This window comes from Periplaneta americana, chromosome 10 (assembly GCF_040183065.1).
Source record: "Periplaneta americana isolate PAMFEO1 chromosome 10, P.americana_PAMFEO1_priV1, whole genome shotgun sequence".
NCBI classification, from domain to species: Eukaryota; Metazoa; Arthropoda; class Insecta; order Blattodea; family Blattidae; genus Periplaneta; species Periplaneta americana.
The window spans coordinates 55,169,916-55,193,188 of NC_091126.1; the positions used below are offsets into that span (position 1 = coordinate 55,169,916).

Sequence of the window (23,273 nt, forward strand, 5' to 3'; positions counted from 1 at the left end):
CGTTGATGACTTCGTCCTTGAAATTACAGTTGGGCCACTTGCAAAGTTTCTGTAGAAATGACTTTTCAATGGATATTAGTGCCAAGCCGGATAAACGTTCTTGTGTATGAGTTGATCTACAGTAGGATTTTATTCTCTTCAACGCAGAAAATGTTCTTTCTACCGATGCTGAAGTAGCTGGTATTGTCACAATTAATGTTGCCAATTTAAGGACTTCAGGAATAACTTGGTTCAGCTGGTTTTCATATATGGCAGATAATATTTCATGGATAGGTTTGTTCGAAAAATCAAAGACTTCTGCTGAATATATTACACTTAATTCATTTTTCAAACGTACTTGATCAAAGTGACTGTTATAGGACTGAAATAATTTGTTTAGTGCCTCATTCGGGAAGTTTTCTCTATAAGCAGAAAATTTTTGAGAATCTAGAAGGTGTGTGAACTGAAGCTTTCCATAATCAGAAAATCTGTCAGTAATTTCCATGTGCATACAATCTAGTATGCTGTAGTACAGCTGCCTGTATTTCAATTCATCATCTCCTTTTCTTCGCTTTAATGGTGGTTCCACTGTATTGGCTGAAGAATTTTCATTTTCCATATTACTCCATATGGACGGAAACCCACTACGTCTGAACTCGGATATAGTATTTTTTTTTTAACTTTGATACCTCTTGCAAGTAGTATGCTATGTCTAGACTTTTTGTCTGAAGAATATTGTAGATCACATCTGTATGTGCGAACACTCTAGCATAGACTTCAAGAAGAAATATATTCTGAAACTGTGTGAAAAAATTCAAATATCCTTGAGCCTGGACATTTACAGCATCATCCCAGTTTTCTTCAGAGTCATTACAAATGATATTTTTAAAGAAAGCAGTCCGTTTTTCTCTGTATTCCTTTACTGTATTTACAAGCCGAGATGTAAAATTCAATCTAGTTGGTGCTACTTTTGGGAGTTTCTTGTTCATAAATTCCTTGAGTTTTCTGATCTTTTAGGAGATGATGAGAAAAATGCAGCTAAACCCGACAGTGTTTTGAAAAAAATGCGGCATTCTGGAATGGATGAAGTAGTTTGTTGCAAAACTAAATTGAGAACTTGGCTGTAACAATGGACAAATAGTGCTTGAGGATACTTTTCTTGAACTTTTGTTTTTAAGCCATTAATATTTCCCGCCATAACTGAAGCACCATCGTATGTCTGTGCAATTAACTTATTGCCGACATTGTATTCTGCTATAACACCTTCCACATGCTGAAACAAAGCAGCAGCAGTTTTGTCCGAACTGACATTTGTGAATCCTATAAACCGTTCTTGAACACTGGCAGTACTGTCGACGTATCTTAAAACAGTGGACAATTGACTCTGATTAGAGCAGTAACTTGTTTCATCAACAACAATGGCCACAAAAGGTTTTATGTTCTTTATCATAACCCCACTTATAGTAAATATTAAGTCATTCTGAATTGCGAGAGAAGTACCATGAAATACTGTTGAACTCTCAAGATGATTGGCCAGTAAATGGTCAAATTCACTTAAGGAACTTAAATATTCAATATAATTTCCTCTATTGTCTGATTCCACACTCTCGTTATGACCCTGAAAAGCCAATTCTTGTTTTCCTAGAAAGCAGACTGCGTTAATAAGATGCAGTAAAATCTCCCGATTTTTTTTTTCACAAGAGCATTGTGTTGGTTGATGTGTAGAGCTTTTCGCTTATCTAGCTGTAAATCAGTTCTTGTTTTCCCAAAGTTTGCAAAGTTCATGCTACTACAAATATGAGCTTTTGATTTGTCGTATTCTAGGACTGCCGTTCGAAGGGAGTTCATATTAGAAAACCCCTCTTTTGACCACACATTAGTTTCGCGGCTAAATAACAAACATGGCCAGCAAAATAGTTTAGACAGTTTAGAAGTACCACACAACCAATTCCACTTACCATATGATGTTGAAGTGAAATGGCGTGTGTACTCTCGCTGTTTTTCTTTTACGTCCATGGACAAATTTAACTCAGGAGTTGGTCTTTCCATTTTCACAATTTCAACTTTCTCGTTGTTATGTACGACGGTTAAAAGGCACTTTTAATAAACCTTCTATTACACAGTCATTTTCAACACAAACCTCTCCAGAAACTTGTTCTGCCATATTTTTCACAATATCACTTAATTGGGAAATTAAAAACTTAATAATTCACAATTAATATAACTCTTAGACACTCGAACAAATCACAGATTTAAAATACTGCACTGCAAGAACAAAATCACATTCAATTGCTAGCGTACTAAGCGTATTGCTGCTTCGCGCCTGTGAAGAAACCGATCACGAGAGCGGCAACTCGCCCAATCTACAGTGCACAATGGAAACAGAAGGGAGCGGGGGGGACGGGCAGTTGTGCGAAGGACAGCGTGAGCGAAACGGTCACTGGCTACCTCACGTAGCAAGCGGTTTCTCCAGCGATGCCGCCTTGACAACTTGTTTCTTTTCGATAGTAGAGAGCGCATATAAATCTAACAATTACTTTAATTTTAATTACTATGGTAAAACTAATAATACAAAATTATTACATTATGTTATATTATAAACTTTTTCTTTTGTAATTTCCTTGGGCTACCACCGGTAGCCCTGGTAGTCCACAAAATACGCCCCTGCAAACGATTAGGGAAAACACGGAAATTTTACTTGAAGCAAGTAATGTGATAGGTTTGGAAGTAAATCCTGAAAAGACAAAGTATATGATTATGTCTCGTGACCAGAATATTGTACGAAATGGAAATATAAAAATTGGAGATTTATCCATCGAAGGTGTGGAAAAATTCAAATATCTTGGAGCAACAGTAACAAATATAATTGACACTCGGGAGGAAATGAAACACAGAATAAATATGGGAAATGCGTGCTATTATTCGGTTGAGAAGCTTTTATCATCTAGACTGCTGTTAAAAAATCTGAAAGTTAGAATTTATAAAACAGTTATATTACCGGTTGTTCTGTATGGTTGTGAAACTTGGACTCTCACTCTGAGAGAGGAACATAGGTTAAGGGTGTTTGAGAATAAGGTGCTTAGGAAAATATTTGGGGCTAAGCGGGATGAAGTTACAGGAGAATGGAGAAAATTACACAACGCAGAACTGCACGCATTATATTCTTCACCTGACATAATTAGGAACATTAAATCCAGACGTTTGAGATGGGCAGGGCATGTAGCACATATGGGCGAATCCAGAAATGCATAGAGTGTTAGTTGGGAGACCGGAGGGGAAAAAGACCTTTGAGGAGGCCGAGACGTAGATGGGAGGATAATATTAAAATGGATTTGAGGGAGGTGGGATATAATGTTAGAGACTGTATTAATCTTGCACAGGATAGGGACCGATGGCGGGCTTATGTGAGGGCGGCAATGAACCTTCGGGTTCCTTAAAAGCCATTTGTAAGTAAGTAAGTAAATCTATTAAAGTAATCCTTTTTAAAGAACAGAATCATTTGTGATTATCATTCAGGACAAAATTATTCAGAGCAGAAGTATGAAACAAGCAATACAAGACTTATGCTGTAAATGTAAGACAGCTGTAAAAATCATATAATGCAAAACAGCCACTCTAGCACAAATAAAACATATCACTGCACATTGTAATATTTTATTCAAAATTCATCTACATTTTTAACACTGGTGGGAAGGTTAGGGAGGAATATTGCCAAACCACCCAAGCAAAATTAGCTAAATCCTATGGATATTATTGCATTGTTTTAAAAAATGAAGCTGTTAGTGCAGCTCTTGGTTTTAGTGACGTTTCTTGACCCAGAACTCAAAGCATTGGCACAGATGGAATAACCTAATGTGTTAAGTGTTAATTTGCAAGACCCTCGCCCACCTCACTTTCCTCACTTTTCTCCACCAAAGGCAAAGATAGTTATGTGAAACTGACACATCTCCTGAGTTTACTGATCTTGGAAGTTGCCCTGAGGTGACATCCTCCCATATAAACTGAGCCTCAATTCAGAAGATGAACGAAAGGTTAGCATTTCATCAGTGTTGCCAATGCAATTGAATTTTTTAGAGAAATGAAGCCTCGAAATCTTCACAAGAGATCTCAATAATCTTGCAAACGCTCCTAACTCAACAATATTGGCAAAAGGACTTTACAAATGTTCCACGTCCCACAAAATATTGTTGAAATATTTAGAAAATCTGACACCTTAAAAAAACACCTTTGTATCTGTAAGAATTTCAGAATGATTAAGAATAACCTTAAAGAACACTTTTGAAATGTCGGAAAATTTGTGGAACGGAGGACTTAGATACGTCCTGACAGCAAAATGTAATCAAGATCCTTTGAAACTCAATTTTGCTATTTTACTTTCCTTCAGTTGCGACGATCATCCTTTCACTGTGGACATTTTACATATTACATATGCTATGTATGTAATCTGTGTATATTCCTACCAAACTTGTCTTAAATTCGAGTGCAAACTGTGAATCCAAAGTAAGAGTCACTTCTTACTTCATTCGTAAGTTACATTCACACTGTGGCTAAAGAAAGTGAACAGAAGAGCAAAGAAATTAATAATTTTGCTGAGGCCAAAATTAAAGAAGTAATAATACTGAAGGACTGTGAAAATGAAATAATTTTTTTCTTACAAAGAAAACCTCTTAAAACAGAATTTAGTGTTCTACTTAGCCAGTTGTTTAGTTGAAACGAAATGCACCAAAACGCCATTCTGGGAAATAAAAATATATGCATGTCTGAAACATAACATCCATATGAGCCTATTTAGCAATACCTAAATTGATAAGCTAAATTCCTGTAAATATTTTTTTCCAATTAAATCTCTGCATTTAGCAAGATACATGTTGAAGAAATGCAATAAATTTAAGGTGATTAAACATCCCGATTTGGCTGGTACAGTTCTGGTTCTCAGAGTCATTTCCCTTTGTTCCTGCCAGGTTCAGCCAGGATGCTCGGATGTTCTGGTTTTCTCAAGTCAAATGAAATGACCAATTATTTTAGATTGTAAATGTAATTGTTTAACTTTGAGCACTAGTGAATATGTAGTTATGAGTATAGGCAGAGTTAGGACATTAGCGTTAGATAAATCACGGGTAAAAAAAAATCATGTCGTGACATACTGGTACCATATCATGTTGTGTACTTGAGTCTTTGTTGGAGTACAGAACTAGAAATTCTCTAGCTCATGGCCGACTTTATGTATCCTATATTATTTGATTGCATTATCATTTATACACTGCTTTTGAATGTAAAGGCTTATTAATTATTTGCTTTAATTCAATATGTCATTGTTTTCAATAATATCGTGTACAATTACCATTGAGCATTGTTGGACTGCACTACATAGAGCATAAATTATAATTATTGTTGACATTTAGCAAGAAATGTTCAGACTGCACATTTCTAAATGGTCATAATAAAAAAACACATCTCACGTGACAATATTTATCCTATTTCATCAAGTAAACTCAATTGCAAAAATGAGTCACTAATAAAATTCCTAGCATGTTAGATATGCCAGTCCAAACCTGTGGAGTAATGGTTAGCATGTCTGGCCACAAAACCAGGTGGCCCGGGTTCGAATCCCAGTTGGGGCAAGTTACCTGGTTGAGGTTCTTTTCTGGGGTTTTCCCTCAACCTAATATGAGCAAATGCTGGGTAACTATCAGTGCTGGACCCCGGACTCACTTCACTGGCATTATCACCCTTATCTCATTCAGATATTAAATAACCTGAGATGTTGATACAGCGTCATAAAATAATAACCTACGAAAATAATTATAACCTAGATATGCCACTCTTGCATTTAATAATATATGACCTTGTCGAATCAATTTTACAATCATAAGATTATTTCAGTTTTCATGGCTCATACATTGATGTCCCTGTAAGTGCAGAGATTTTCCAGTTTTAGTGGTGCTGATCTCAAGAAATCCGAGAAATTATCCTACTGTTTTTCTGTAAGATTGAAAAATACACGTAGCTCTAGTCAGAGCTGACATTTGTTGCTTACCTACGTTGTTTCATTAAGCATGATGACTACAAAACGTGTTTTCTGAATTCCATTGCAAAATTTCGTCTCTTAGAAATTAATTTATTAAATGATGTTGAATACCTACTTGACGAAGTTCAACAGAAAACTGTAAAAGTTGCTAAATGTTCTTCCAATGAGGAATTGAACTCGGCACTTGAAATAAGCAACTCATATGAATGAATGAATTATTTATTGCATTAGGGATGGGCTTGATTACCTGATGGTAATGCTGGTGCAATACAAAATAGAACAAACTCAAGTTACACAAAAAAACAAATACAAAACACAGCACAAAGAACACAACAAAATAAGAATACAAAAGAAAACACAAAATAACATGCCAATGCGAAACAAACCAAACACAAGTAGAAAACAATAATACATTTACAAAACAGTAATAATACAAATACAAAACAAGAACACAAGTACAAAATCACAACATAAACACGATTCACTACAGAAATATAAAAACACAACACAAATTGGGTAGACTTCAGAACACATTAAATCACCCTTAGCTCTAACCTGAAGAAAATACAGTAGTGTGCAAATTAATGTAAATGAGTCATACTGAATATATTAAACTACAAGTATAGCATAAAATGGATGTTCAACGCACCCCAATAATTTATGTGACATCCCTTCCTTGTAATTACATCATTGACACTATCTAGCATGGATTCCACTAAATTTCAACAAATCTACTTCATTTCTTCATTGTGAAATCAAACTTGAATTAGGGAACAAATACTTTTTTCTTTTGTAGAACAATCTAGTTCTGCCATTCTCCTTTTGCAAATTGACCACACGTTCTCAATTGGGTTGATATTGGGTGAGTTGCCTGGCCATAAAAGTACCTGGATATTATTCTAGTTCAATAACTTAGTAGTCTTTCGAGATGTAGCCTACAGTATGATATTCAGTGTTGCCAAGTCTTGTTGAAACACACCATTGCCATCTGGAAATGATTTCTGCAACTGCAGTAAGAATCCAGTTTCCAATACGCGAATATACTTGTCACTATTCATCATTCCCTTGATAGGAATTAATAACCCAAACCCTTCGTGTGTAAAACAACCCCAGAACATTACTTTGGAGGATATTTCGGTGCTTGTTTAAGATGAGCTGATGAAACCTTCATAGATCCTTTATGAACATAAGTAACACAGTGGCCATGAACCTCGAAATGCGATTAATGAGAAAAAAGTACCTTCTTCCAGTCATTCACTATCCACTTTCTATGTAATTTTGCCTATATTAAGCGTTTATTTTGCACATATCAGGGGTTAACAGTTACTATTTTAATGGCTTACGAGTCTTTTGCCCAACTTCCGAAAGTCTACAATGCACTGTTGTAATGTGAATGTTTATTCAATTGTAGCCATTAACTCATGGGTTAAGTCAACAGCAGATAGTCTAGGATTTATTTTACTTTTCCTAACAATTAAACGGTCATCTTGTGGTGAAGTCTTTCTTTTGTGGCCACATTTTCCTTTTTTCTGGAGCATGATGGATCCAGTTTCTTGGTAGCTAAGCCAACATCACATTCTGCAGCAATTTGCCTTTATGTCATAGAAGTATACTCTGCTAATGTTACAATTTTAGAGTGTTTTCATAGAGTTGTATCCATTTATGAAGCTGTCGGAATGAACACAACAATGTAATAATAAGTCTTCAAAAGAGTTAAATGATTTTGGAAACGAAAATAAGTGGAAATAATTAACACATTGCAAAAAAATATAAACCCCAGACCTTCGACAATAAAAACTTGCTATATTACAGAACTCAATTAAGCAAGAATGTGTAGCTATTAGATCAATAATCAAAGAAAACGCTGAATATTGTCATGTTCGGTTTAATTTGCATGCTACTATACTACAAGGCGTGTTTTTAAAGTAAGTACCAATATATATATTTTTTTTTAATATCAGAACATTATTTTCCAAATACTTCATTTTCATTCCTTACCTTACATCTTACACTACTTCTCCACATAGTCACCGCCATTATTGAGGCACTTGTCACAACAGGAAACGAGTTTTTGTATGCCTTTGTCAAAGAATGCTGCTACCTGTGATAAAAGCCAAGTCTTCACTTCTTGTTTCACAACATCGTCGTTGAAATGTTTTCCACTAAGGAATTTCCTCAGATGAAGAAACAGATGAAAATCGCTTGGTGCCAAGTCAGGACTGTAAGGTTAGTGGTCGAATTGTTCCCAACCAAATGATGTGACAAGATTTTTTGACACCCATCCTGAGCACAATTTCCAAAAATCCTAAGCATTCTGTCACAATGTTGTAGAGAATTGATCTTTAAATTTGTGGAAAATGCGAACAAAGCAATGATATTATGAAATGTCTGTCCTCGCGAAGTTGTGCTTCCACAGCTTGCATCAAATCATCTGTGACCACAGATGGTTGACCGCTCTGTGGCTCATCATATACATTTTCACAATCTTCCTTAAACTGTCTACCCCACTTCCTCACCATTCCATCACCCATTATTGTTTCCCCATAAACCTCACACAGTTGGCGATGTATGTCTGCTGGCGTAACATTTCTCGCATTCAAAAAACGATTCACTTAATATAACGATTAATATTCTATTGGATTCCAAATGAAGGGTTGAAATCGAGCTGCACAGCGAAAAAGTTAAAAAGAACAGAGAAATACTAAAGAGTTTAATTAAGCCATGTGCTACTTTGTGAAACAAAGAACTATCACTACAAAACCATGAGGAAGATTAATCCTTCCATAAGGTAAAATATCTACAGGATATTGGGATCGAATTGTAAAACCAACGTATTATGAAAGGTCAGATCATAATCACAAAATTGAATGTAGAAAACAGAGAAATGACATAGAAAATGTTCAGTTTTTAAATAAGACCAAAATAGACTGGAACCAGATAACCTGCAGCAGTTTTGAGAGTTCTCTAACAATTAAAGAATTAAAAAGTAACTTAGGAAGTTATAATAAGAATACCAGTACTAGTAATTATAAATCATCATCATAATAACATCATTATCAACATCACCATCAAGTAAATGTTATGTAAGTGTGAATGTGTAATGCATATTTGATTACTGCATTAGAGTTTCATATGTTGTTTTACCATTTTACGTTTGAGATGGGCAGGGCATGTAGCACGTATGGGCAAATCCAGAAATGCATATACAGTGTTAGTTGGGAGACCGGAGGGAAAAAGGCCTTTGGGGAGGCCGAGACGTAGATGGGAGGATAATATTAAAATGGATTTGAGGGAGGTGGGATATGATGATAGAGACTGGATTAATCTTGCTCAGGATAGGGACCGATGGCGAGCTTATGTGAGGGCGGCAATGAACCTTTGGGTTTCTTAAAAGCCATTTGTAAGTAAGTAAGTGAAATCAGGATAGTGTCAGTGAAATGTGTCGTAGTTCCAGTGCAGTGAGTGAGTTGACAGCGGGTACTTGTGCATATATGGACATATCATACTCGTGGGTTTTAGCCTAGATCATATATGTAACAGATAGCTCATCCCTATGTTAAATTGGCAGCACTTTGAAGAGAACAACCGCCAGGATCGCCACTCGTCCATCATAAACGAACACGAGATGGCGGTACAGTCACTAATAGGAATTATGACGTGACTTCTTATGTAACAACTTGATGGCTGCATAGTAAACCTGACAAAAGTTGTTACTGTCAAAGCCTATAAGGCCGAGTTATCTGGCTATATATGATCTAGAGTTTTAGTTAGAACTTAGGGTTAAGATAGAAATTTGATTTATTTTAATGGTATTTTAAGTGATCATGCTTCATTTAATTTAGGATGATCCTTGTTAATATTATTATTATTATTATTATTATTATTATTATTATTATCATCATTACCATTATTATTATTATTATTATTATTATTATTATCATTATTATTATTATCATTATTATTATTATTATTATTATTATTATTATTATTATTATTAATTTATTGTTAATTGTCATTACTGAGTGTAATTAGTTACCACTGCCACCGGGTATTTATCCATTTGCACTGTGAATAAATACATACATAATTTTTTTTTAAACCTAACTGAATAAATTAAAAACAGCCATTTTTGGAGATAAGAAAAACTTTTACGCTGGTGTAATTAAACATCTATTTGATTAAGATGTTGACGACATTTTGAAATATTTCACTTGATTACTTGACTTTGAAAAAAAAAATACTAACAAGAAATGCTAATACATTGTTGCATACAGCTGTATACATTTCTTAGAACGACAATAGGTCAGTGGAAACGAAAACAATCTAGCTTGAGGTTTTGTTTTCTTAGTTTTCATAGTTTAACTACAACAAAAGCAATGTGTGGAGAAAGAACTTGTCTGGAATATTAAATATTTTCACTTCTTTCTGAAACCAATGTCATAGTGAATGTACTGCGAGTAAATATCACACAGAGGTTCCTAGGGCTAGATAGAGTTCTAATTTAAATGTGAAATGTGTTAATGCTGATTGGTTAAGAAATTAATAAACTCATCTCCGAACTATTTTCTTATTGAATGAGGAGCATTTTTAGTTTTAAAATGATGAAACATGTTATTCCAGATATGTATGTCTTGTTGGCATCTCGAGGATAAAAAGGGAAAGGTTTCATGCATCTCAACTAGAATGGGTGTGAATGGTTAGCAACATTATGATTTATGACTGTCTTTTCCGTCAGGAAAGCATCATACTAGGGAGTTGTATTATCTGATGATCTGTTTTGGAAATTTCGCCTTAAAACATAATTGCAAAATTTACCTATACCTGGGGGAAAGCCTGTGACTTTTCAGTCCATAGCCATATACTCTATAGACAAGACTAGCTTGGCTGTGCTCAAATATAGCTTACAGCATTAATGAAGCAATAGTTAATGTTTTAATTTTAACATACAAAGAGATTTATGATTTACAATATACGAAGATTATGAAAATATTAATATATTTGTCTTTTGTACTGTAACTTTATTTCATTTCTGTCATTTTCCATTTTAGCACTTGGAGACAGCTCCAAAAGAAATTCTTGGAGATTTTCCTCGTCTGAGCCGTGAGGGAGCAGCTGCGATGGTATATAACAAGAAAAATCGAGGGAACAAAGGAGTAGGACCAGGAAACAAGAAAATTCCTTCGCTTTTTGAAATCGAAGTGCCCATACCCGCTCAACTTCTTGCAGGAAATCTGCATGCAGAGGAGGAGAGGTCTCCTGCCAGGAGAGGCACTCCTATGCCTGATTCTGATAATGAAGGTAATTCATAAATATTTGTTATGGTATACAGAGTAGCTGGAGGTAAAGTCAAAGTAAAGTCATCCCCATGACAGGCCTAATCGGCACAGAGGGTGGCGAGAGTTTAAGGTTCCCACCTTTATAGACAGTCGACATTTAATGGCAGTAGGGATGTCAGTGCTATGTGTCAGCTAGAGATGAACAAAACTAACTGCTGCTCTCACTCGCTGTGTTCGCTGCATTTGTCTTTCGAGTCTCGGTTCGTTTTTCTCGCTGTGCTTCGAGTCTCGCTCGTCATTCTCGAAATAGCATTTGGTTGGCGTGGAAAGATTTCGTAACTTTGAATAACATACATAATTGAAATAAGTAACATAAATGTTTAAATGAGACAAAAAACAAAACAGGACAGTATCTAAGTTATAAAAATGTTCTGGTTCTATTATATATTACCTATGGTTATATAAATAAAGAAAAAGCAATTCTCAAATAAATTTTCATTTCTAAGAAACATAAAACAACATGATATTAATATCTTTTTACTTGAGATTGCACACTTGACTTTAAACATATGAAAAGAAAATTCCTAGTCTTTTAATAAGGACCTAGTAATTAAATAAAGACTGGGGAACAGATTATTATACACTGAAAGGTAGAGATGTTTCAAATAGGCTACTTGATTGTTAATACATTATATAACAGTTGCCAAAGTAGATAAAAGTTCAGTCGGGTATAAACAACTATTGACTTCGGGACTACAGGAGATGATCAATATCGAGTCTCGGAAGACTCACAAGCAGTCTTTACGCCAAGGACGCGACATAATACAACATTATACAAATCTGGCTTTCAGGTAGTAGCTCCCTGTAAAGTAGGTTTGAATAATTTCAAGGAAAAATTGTTCCGGGGCCGGGTATCGATCCCGGGACCCTTCGCTTAGTGCGTGAACGCTCTTCCGACTGAGCTACCCCAGGAACTATACACGACATCGTCACAATTTTTCCTTTGTATCCACAAGACTCAAATGAGCCAGAACTCAACTATGAGTGCACACAAATACTTATGTGACTTAAATTGTGGCTTTCTGTTAACGTACCTCCAGTAACGAATGTATTATACAAATCTGGCTTTCAGGTAGTAGCTCCCTGTAAAGCAGGTTAGAATAATTTCAAGGAAAAATTGTTCCGACAAAATTTTTGTGCGGGTTTTCGGCTTTGCGGGCGCTGTTACTCTCGTTTTCTCGATTGTTGTTCATCTCTAGTAGCTGCCGCCTTTACCCCCAAGGAAATGTCCCTTGTACTCATTTCTGTTAGAGGCTGAGTAAACTCCAAGGCCATAGTGCGGCTGAAAGAATTAGATCGATGGAAAAATCCATGACCCCATCGGGAATCTCTCCCGTGACTTTCTGGGTTGCAGCATTATGCCTTAACCATGATGCTATTGTGCACCCTCTGATTACTTGGAGCAGAAGCTCGATATTATTGAAGACACTCAGTTCAATCATAATGATCATTCATTTCTTTATAAAGCTTTCCCTGCCTATCCAGCACAATATTCCAGCCCTTAACAAAATACAAGTGCAAACTTCTGTAATGTAATGCAAGAAAAAAAAATGAACGCAATTTCTCTTCTTTTTTTTTTCTTCTCTATGTAACCTAGTTTGTTGAAAATTCTTTCCAAACATATTATAGGCCTATGAAATGTGATAGTCTCGAGTAATATCAGGGATTTGTGCAGGATGAACTTGAAATTGTTATAGTTCATTTTAATTTGTCAGTTGGAGTGTTATTTAATTCTTATCTTTAAAATATTATTTTCAAGTAGATCAGGATGGGTGCCGGACACCAATGCCTTCATCACCCAGAATGGATGGTCGTAACATAAGCAAGGAGTTCACTGGGAGATCCAGTAATCGGCAGTGGGATGCAGACGATGGTGCTAGACCAGGTGACTCTGGTGATGAAGATAATAGGCATCCAAGGCCATTCCGTTGTGGTCCAGACAACAGAGAACATAGTGAAGAAAGGGAAGTACCGAGGAGGTGAGCATTCAAGGTTATGTTTCTTTTCTTGAATAAAGTACAGTTGAAATTAGATTGGAGGGGGTAAAATATGGAAGTGTTGCTTAAAAACAGACCAAGCTCAATAATTCTAGCCAATACATTGCAGTTGTATGTCACATTTTTATTGCAGTGGCACAATGTTGTCTGATATTTTAAAAGTAAATACTGTATTTGGTCAAATGTATTCTCTCTAGCAAACCACGTGGATTACTATTGAGATTAAAACACATTACACATTACACTAAATAAAACTTAGCAATGATACGCAATAAAGTTATAATATAATATTTCACTGAGCTCCATACACTGAAATAGAAAATCCGAACATACATTACGGCCTGGTCTAGATCGAAAAGGCATTGACTATACCGTATTTCGCATTTTTGTGTAAAGTTGTGTAAACTGTGAAATGTTCTTTATCGGTTGTAATAGCTGTAAATGGCCAAAACACAATAATTTGAATAATAATAGGGGACAAGGAGACGTTTGTAGAACTATAAATTGTAAGAAAAATAGTTCAGAGTTATCCTTCTTCGGAAAGATCCAGGTAGATGGTTTATAAAATACAATAGGCTATACTGTATACTTTATGAAAATAATATGTAAACTGTAGGCTATGTATTTCATATTTCAATAGTGGAAGGAAGGTGTTAATTTTTCAAAAGAACACAATATCGAAAATACAATACATTTTATCGTCTGCTAGGGAAAGTTTTTGTGATGAGGCGATAGTAGTGATCCTGGTGGCTAGCAACTATCTATGGATGCATATTTATTAAGTATTGAGCTTCTTGGCTGTATATACTAGACTGTGGTACTACCCAACCATCTGATGCTAGGACGTCCAGCTCTTTTTTACCTACTGTTAGTGAGACTTTTGTACATGGATCTGTCTTCTTTTTCCTGTATAGGTGACCCATCCCCTAATTTTTGAAATTGTTATTATTTTAATTACATTTGTCAGTGCTATTATAAGCCTCATACAGTTCATTATTGTGTCAGATAGGCCAGTTACCAATCTCTTATATTGGGCCAAAAATTTTCCTTTCAAAATGTTGAGTTTACTTTTGTGTGTTCCTATTGAAGCCCAGCTTTCCCAATCATAAGCGACAACAGGTCTCAAAGTTTGATATATTTTGGTCTTCATCCGGGGCTACGCAAAGATTAATAACTATTTTCTCTCCTAATAACTATAATAACTATTAATAACTATCTTCGTCTGGAGGCTAAGATACCGAGAATGAAATTGCTTTCTAGGTCCAGAATATCCTTTATTGGCTGAAATTAATCTATGGTTAATTTCTTTGTCCAGATTATTTCAATTTTTTTTATTATTAAGTATTTAAATTCATACTCTTAATTGAGTAGATGTTTAATAATAAATATTCCTTTTGTTCATGGTTCCTGTGGGAACAAAGTATGTTTTCTGAGTGAGTATTATTCTAGCTAAAATGTCCTTCCCACATTTCACCTGGCTTGCTTCTTCCATGTATTTCGCTGTTAGCGTCTACTTTTCTTCACCTGTGGATTCCACTAAGGTGAGCATTTTTAGATGGCACCATCTGTTTTCCTTACCATTTATCAGTAGTAGCATTGTTCACCCCACGGTTTTTGTTGTCTTCTCGTCTTTTGTACACATACTTCTGATCAGCCTTTACTTCCTTTCCTTGTGCATCCACTCAGAAGAAAGTTTTTCATTGGTTCCATCTGACTTGTTTAGCATGTGGCCTATTCATCTTCACTTATCTGATTGTATAATATTAAATGACAATCCTACTGTCTGTACAGATCTACAGATGGGAGCCTTAACCTCCTCCTACCCTATGTGGCTTCATGGCCTGTAATGCAGATTAATTTACTTTATTTTGTTATATTTAATAATAATAGTAATAATAATAATAATAATAATAATAATAATAATAATAATAATAATAAAATTATTACTAATATTATTTATATATTTCCCTCTACTTAATAAGAATGATAATTATAACGAACATGAAGGAACAATTTTTTAATATTTAAGTTATTTAAATAAATATTAATGAACACAAAATCATACATTGACATCTTTTTGAAATTCTTACATAGTCCTCTTTCTAGTTGCAGATAACAAACTATGTTAAGATGGTCACTTTTGAGTTCATGTAAAAGTTTGGGTTTACTTTAGTTAGTTTAAATATGTAACATTTTGAAATGTTGAAATCTCTTGTACAGTAAGACCTGGTTATGCCGTGGGTGTGGAAGGACATGTTTTACATCCACATTGTAACCTATCCACGGTATAATTAAGCTTGTTTTCTAAGTGAATGTGAGTTAACTACTGTACTCTAAATTAACACGAAAATAATTTGAATTAACTGCATTTACAGTTTTATTAAAATTGTTACAGCACAATACTCTCATATATTCATGTCATTCAGTTTAGTTTGGTAAACTTGTCCTAAAGATTTTCATAAAGCATACGGCTTAGTGGTGGCAAGATACATGAGATGAATCTATTCTCAGTCTGGCTGATGTTTCATCTATCTCATCCCATCACTTATTTTCCTTAACGTTCACTCCTGGCACAGAAACACCTGGCTCATCAACATGTAAGCCTACCAGTTTACTTACACATTCGTCAGTTTTCTTGCGGAAGCAGCAATTTCTGTGTCAGTTAAAAGATTGACAAAAGGAAGCTCATGATCAGCGTTTACCCATCCTCAATATAATTTTGCTGCAAACTTGTTTCTAGCACTCTTAGAAGCGATGGTCATATCATGCTCTGGAATTACAACTTCTTTCACCATGTTATCAGTTGCATCAGTTGCCTCTTTCGCTACACATTCAATGCAGCAGTTCTCAATTGATAAGGGAGTAATGTTGCACTCAAGATTAAAATAGCAGAATGAATTGCATGTACAAAAGAAAGGGTGGGCTTGGAAGGGATGGAATACAGTTCACAAAGATACAGAGTTTTAAATGAAAATACAATAATCTAACTGGCTGGTGGACAGGTAAAAAATAATGGCATCTCCAGTGTACATTCAGTCCCATGTATTGTATTGTCGCAACAAAAGAGAATGGAAATACTATATGGAAGAAAAAGACCTTGAAAATTTGGAAGTGGACAACGTGAATGAAAGAAGTTGGAACAAAGACTAGACTCCGCGAACTCTGTGAAAGTCGATTTTAAAATAACATTTTTAAAATAACAAGAGACATAAAGGTTCCTGTGTTATATCAGATTCTGCAGTATATTGAGTCGTGATATAATAGGGTTCTACTGTATTTGAATAAGGACTTTGTGGTGTTATGTGATCTCTGTTGGTTAAACCCAATGAGTAATATAATTTTGGAAATAGTTTCATACTTTATAAAAATAATATAGTAATAAATTCCATACAAATAGTTTTATTATTAATGATAATGCATATGTGTGTTGCACAGGCCAACTGCAAGTTACCAGGACCGTGATTTCTCTGAACAACTGCAACAGTTAAAAATGCGATTCTACCAGGAAACACTAAGCAGTGCGGATGAAGCAGGTGGAAGCATGGAAGTACGACATCATCGCCATCGACATCGTCGTGGCAAAACTAAGACATTAGCTGATGGTGAAGAACAAACGAGAAGGAAAATAAATCTCCACCGTCTAGCTGGGTGAGTATATGAAAGCAATTTAATACTTTAAAACTGATTGCCCTCTGATTATTGAAGAATATTTTGATGTGTACGGAGCTACAGAAGCAGTAGAGATTTTTTTTCAAATGAGACTTCGTAATGTAAATCATGAATCATTTATCGGTAAATAGATAAATAAATAAATAGGGAAATAGATCAATCAATCAATTACAGAACAAGGAATAAAAAATGATACTTCCTTTAGTGCCAAGAATTTATAGAATCGGGTAAAAAATTGAATAATAATTTAAAGGGAAAAATTGTTTCCAGGCTTTGTATCGAACCCGGAACCTTTGGCAGAGTGCGCCAACGCTCTATCCAACATTGAGTGCACACTCTTCCTGTGACTTAAATTGTGGTTTTCTGTTAACGAACAGTGACATGTATTATACAAATCTAACTTTTCAGGAATAGCTCCCTGTAAAGCTGATTTGAACAATTTCAAGGGAAAAATTGTTCCGGGGCTGGGTATCATTCCTGGGTAGCTCAGTCAGTAGAGCATTGGCGTGCCTACCCAAAGGTCCCGGATTCGATACCCAGCCCCGGAACAATTTTTCCCTTGAAATTATTCAAGTCAGCTTTACAGGGAGCTATTCCTGAAAAGTCAGATTTGGGGTAAAAAGTTGTTAGCGAGATATATTAATTTCTATAGTGAGGAGTTGAACGTTATAATATAACAACTAGCATAACATTTTCTTTATAATAAATTATCAAGTGTCTGGCAGAAATAGTGAATGGTTTCGTAAGTGAAATAAAAGTTTCTTTCATAATAGAAACAATAGGCCTACTTATAATTTAGAAACGGTGTTTAAATTTACAATGATAGCAGTTTAACTGATACTTTTTCTTTTTGATTTTATAAAACTGTCTTTTCAATGAGCACAATTACTTCGAATACACATGAAGTTGGGAACGTTCTAGAAACTTTGCATAAGTAATATTGTTTTTGAATGGAGGATCACATTGATTTCCTCCTATATCTGCTGATGAAATGGTTCCAGTTATGTTGGTCTACTGTTACATGGTTTATTTTTGAGGTGTAAGTTACTCTGTGTACCTATAGGAAAACTTCTTTGACTGATGATTCTAGGAGACATAGTTCCCATGGCAATTCAACAGAGTGAAAAATAAAAAACCTTGGAAACAAGTTTCAAAGTTTTGACATGTTATATCTTCGATTATTTATCATTATTTATCATTGTTGGGTTAACCGACTGAGCCATGCTGGTGGCTAAAATAGTCACTCACTTTGTATCCTGCAGTGTACATCACCGTTGTTAATATATGCATCAAAATATTAAAATTACGTTGATGTTCTTCATAGGTATTCTCCAGCACATGCATCTGATTCTGATGAAGGGTTGTCATCTCGACAAGACAGCAAAGCAGCTGGTGTTGAAACCATGGAATTGGCAGACGAAGAAGGCAAGTTAGAGATAGACGATCAGAGAGATGATGATGACAACGAGGAGGAGAATGATGGTGGCAAAACTCCACCAGGAGCTCCGTCAACTACACAAGATAGCTGCAAGAAAGATCAACCTGATACAGGTGAGAGCCCCTGTTAATTGCAACATGGAAAGAAAATGTTTTACTTAATTGTAAATAGAATATCCCATTAATGTCACCAATATTGATTCTTTTCCGTCTATAGTATAATAATAAAGTAGAAACACGCACAAAAGTGCGTAAGTTCGTTGGGTGCACTACAGTTCTTTACTATATTCGCTCAATGATTTTGTGCGATTTTTGCATTTGTCAGAATGATATCTTTCACATTTCTTATGGCACAGATTACACACGCAGTTTTCACTTGGTTAATGGAAATAGATTTTTTCGCAGAACTTATGGTGGAAGCCATGGACAGCTAGACGCGTGATTGCACTTCATAGTTCCTGGTTAGGTCCCGCCCAGCTTCTATCGCTCATGGCGTCTGATGTGTAGAAATCCTCGAATATCTCGGCTCTTTTCCCCTCCCTCTGTCGGATGTGTTTCGTTCCCTGTGGCGTAGATGGCAGTAGCATCTTGTCTTTTATGTCTTCAATAAAGAAGGTTTCTTTCACCAGCTCGTACACTAATCATGATTGCGTTGTCTTGGAGATGCCCAATGTTAACTTAAAAAAATCTTGTTTTGACCGAGTCTATTGCTTCAAGTTCTGACATTTTGAGGTGTTCCCATATTATCTCTATGCCGTATGTTACTATTGGCATTATTTTTGTCCGGAATAATTCCGTCAATAATGCACACGGTGAAGTTGACACTGAATAGTCTGTATCAACTTTCGATCATTACATATTTTTCCATTACAAAATCATTAGTTTAATTCGTTAACATTATGTAGCATGTAAAACTAACTCGTTAACATTATGTAGCATGTAAAACACGTGCTTCGAAAGTACTGGCAAATAATAATTTGTATTTAATATGTACAGATCATAACAGCAGCTGCAGCACAGAGACAGGAGGACTCCCATTAAATCTGCCGAAAAAGCAGAGAGAACTCTTCTTGAGAATTCAGCAGCAGCAGCGGGAAGCTGCTGATTCAAGTAGTCAGGACCAGAGTGGGGAGGATGATGGCAAGGATGCAGATGTTGAGCAACAGCAGGAAGAGAATTGGTATTCCAGTGATGAGGAGGAGGCCAGTCTGGCGGATGTGCTCAAAAACCTTTCAAAACAGGTGAGACATACTCCGCGGTGTTCTGTAGGCTTGTTGCAGTTTAACAGCTCTCCAGACACTAGAACTGACCCATGGCAGAGACAAAATGAAATTAATTTCATTATGACATTTTTTTTTGCTCTAAAAATTATACAAATCTGTGTGTAGAAGAACTTGTATGGAAGTGCAAATATAGTCTTTCAGGTAAGGCTCCCTGTAAAGCAGATTTGAATAATTTCAAGGGAAAAATTGTTCCGGGGCCGGGTATCGATCCCGAGACCTCTGGTTGAACGTACCAGCGCTCTTTCCAACTGAGCTACCCGGGAACTCCACCCGACACCGTCTCAACTTTTCCCTTTATATCCACACAACTCGCGTGGGCTGACGAAACGCCGGAGACCCACATCGAGTGCACACAAACTCTGTGTGACTTGGAATTGTGGTTTTCTGTTAACGTACACAGTGACGTATATATTATGCAAATCTAGTCTTTCAGGTAAGGCTCCCTGTAAAGCAGATTTGAATAATTTCAAGGGAAAAATTGTTCCGGGGCCGGGTATCGATCCCGGGACCTCTGGTTGAACGTACCAGTGCTCTTTCCAACTGAGCTACCCGTCAGCCCACGCGAGTTGTGTGGATATAAAGGGAAAAGTTGAGACGGTGTTGGGTGGAGTTCCCGGGTAGCTCAGTTGGAAAGAGTGCTGGTACGTTCAACCAGAGGTCCCGGGATCGATACCTGGCCCCGGAACAATTTTTCCCTTGAAATTATTCAAATTTGTATGGAAGTATTTGGAATATTTTCAGAACTTACCTCCCACACCTTTTTAAACTCTCGTAAATTGTTCTTAAAAATATCATCATTTTAACTCTCTTTCACTCTAGTTGATATCATTTCATAGTTGTGATCAGCAGTGAGAAGCAGCTTCTCAGGAAATATTTTTCTTTGTTTAAACGAATACAGTATACACAGTTCACTACAGATTAAAGACCACAAGCAAAATTATTATAATTATGAATCTCAGGCCTATTTGAAGGATAATTAAGGAAATATCAAGAATTTATATCTTGACGAGAGAATGAATTTGGTATTCCAACTACTTACTAGTCGACACAATGGGAAAACATTTCAGCGAACTTTGTAACTAGTGTGTGATGTCATGCTTCATCAGTGGCGTATACTGGTTAAAGGGTTTGGGCTACCGCTGACCCTATTATTACACAAAATATATCTTTACTTTAATTTTAATTACTATGGTAAAACTAATAATACAAAATTATTACATTATGTTATATTATAAACTTTTTCTTTTGTAATTTCCTTGGGCTACTGCCGGTACCCCACAAAATATGCCCCTGATCTTCATCCACAAGTATCCTCAGCTAATACTCGAGCAGTTCAACATGTCAAAGACAGGAAAGGTAATGCATAGTGAAGCGAGACAAATCTTTTATTGTGACTCAGAAAAAGAAGTCGGTATAACCATATGAAGAGTACAGGGGGAAAACAATCGGTCACAATTCTCTTAAGGGTGATGTCATCATCTCATTCAATATATTACTGCACTTGTGGCGGACAAGATCGCAGGTGGGGTTTTTCTCAGGGTTCTCCCGTCCCCATATTATGCATCTACATCATACAGTCTCCATTTCGTCATCACATAGCATTCCCCGATCGCCTGCTGGCGACGCACAGAGGGGGCTGGCCTAGGGATGAGGGGGGTGGGGTTTCTGCTCGAAACCTGGATACACAACAAACCTTAGTGTAGTCAGCCGGTGTAGGTTTGAAAATGCACCTAGCTTGAGGGTTAGCACAATAGACCATAACAAGTCGCAGTGCTGAGCCATAGTGCTCTCCTCCCATAAATTCCAATTCCATACATGATCCAGTATATAAATTTTTGCTGGAGACTATAGCTCGATCAACTACAAAAAGACCTTCGACTTTTCCAATACTCACGTGACCATGGAGGGGGAGATGTCATCACTATACGATCAGCTTGCTAGGCCGGGTTTCACTAGTTGGACTCCAACTGTGGTAGACAATGACACTGCCCCTTCCTTCAAAACGTTTTTTATCAAGCTGGCCAAAACTCCCGTAGCTTCCTTGTTGATGTGACAACATTATATTTCTACTTAAATTCTTTTTTTTTTTCTGTTGTGAGGGGTTAGGTACATCTTACAGCAGTAAAATTTTGGAAATATTCAACATTTTTTCCTCCATTACTGTATCTTATACAATAATGAAAATTGGTATGTGTAAAACTGTCCTTCTGCTATATGAAAAAAATATTTTTACGATTAAAAAAAAAATTATTTACATTTTTTTTCAAAATTCATTTCACTGTGCAGTGATGAAGCATTTTCCACATAACTCAAACACTATCCAACATTCTGTGATGAAATTTTTTGTGTGTATTTACGCATGTTATATCTACAATATGATGCAAGATTACTTCTCTACCTTTGATAGATTGTCTGATAAAAAATAAATTCATTTAAAAGAATGGTCAAGTATCAGTACTTTCTTCTAAAACAAAATAAAAAAAAAATATATTTTTTATTAAGGAATATAGTTGAAAGAGCATGATATTGTAAACATGATTCAGTAATAAAATAAAAGAGAGAGAACATGAAAAAGTTAACAAGTGTATGAATTATGAGGGAAACGCTTCATCACTGCATAGTGAACTGCCACCATTTTGAATTTGTAAAAAAAATATAAATACTTTTTTTAAATCGTAAAAATATTTTTTAATATAGCAGAAGGACAATGTTTTACACATACCAATTTTCATTACTGTATAAGATACAGTAATGGAGGAAAAAAATGTTGAATATTTTCAAAAATTTTACTGCTGTAAGCTGTACCTAAACCCATAAATACTTCGCAACGTTATAAATAATTTTATGCGCGTCACTTTTCAATAGCCTGCTGCGCATATTTGGTTTCCCTTCCATTATTATAAATTACTATCTGTTTTAACTATACACAATACATCGAGATGGAATATTAATAATTGATTGAAAAGTGAAAGATTGGACGCGGACACGAGTGCTGTTTCGAATCGTTTAGGACATACTCGCTGCGAGACATCGATCAGGGAGTGCATCTACAACACAACAGATCCCTCACTATGCAACCTGCGCACGAACGAACACTGGTTTGTGGCGCAAGTTTTAATGTCAGTGGTAGGCTTGTTGTATCAGCGTGCCTGAGGAAAACCCAGGAAAGGGAAAAGGATCGTAAATTTAGGTATTTTTGGTTGCCTTTCACAAATAATATGAATACCATGATAATTATAACAATTTAATATTAACAAACTGAGAGAGATAAATTAATGTAAAGATACAAAAACAAGGAATTATAAATCTAATAACAATATAAGGTAGTGAGATAATGAAAGAGAGAAGATTAATGTCTGTCATCAAAATGAATGTAAGAAAGGCGATGTATAACAGAGTAACCTGAACACTCATTGAAAATACAGTCTGAATAGACTCGGCTCAAATAAGACATATAAAGTGTAGTCTCCAACCTTTAGCTGAACCAAAGTTCAAATCCATGGAAAGCACACGGTAACCAAGGAAGCCATTACATACATTAATG

At 35.8% G+C, this 23,273-nt stretch overlaps 1 protein-coding gene across 5 annotated transcripts in view; it reads left to right on the top strand.

The window, feature by feature from the left end:
- The window catches only part of su(sable) (suppressor of sable), a 123,203-nt gene that overhangs the window by 90,112 nt on the left and 9,818 nt on the right, over positions 1 to 23,273 (top strand). For 4 of the 5 annotated variants that reach the window (XM_069837553.1, XM_069837555.1, XM_069837554.1 and 1 more), the window contains 5 exons: positions 11,056 to 11,305; positions 13,103 to 13,322; positions 16,776 to 16,988; positions 18,334 to 18,560; positions 19,443 to 19,687. In XM_069837553.1, the coding sequence (XP_069693654.1) occupies positions 11,056 to 11,305; positions 13,103 to 13,322; positions 16,776 to 16,988; positions 18,334 to 18,560; positions 19,443 to 19,687 (1,155 nt within the window). The remainder of the gene's footprint in view (positions 1 to 11,055; positions 11,306 to 13,102; positions 13,323 to 16,775; positions 16,989 to 18,333; positions 18,561 to 19,442; positions 19,688 to 23,273) is intronic. The other variant, XM_069837557.1, reaches the window with a different exon arrangement.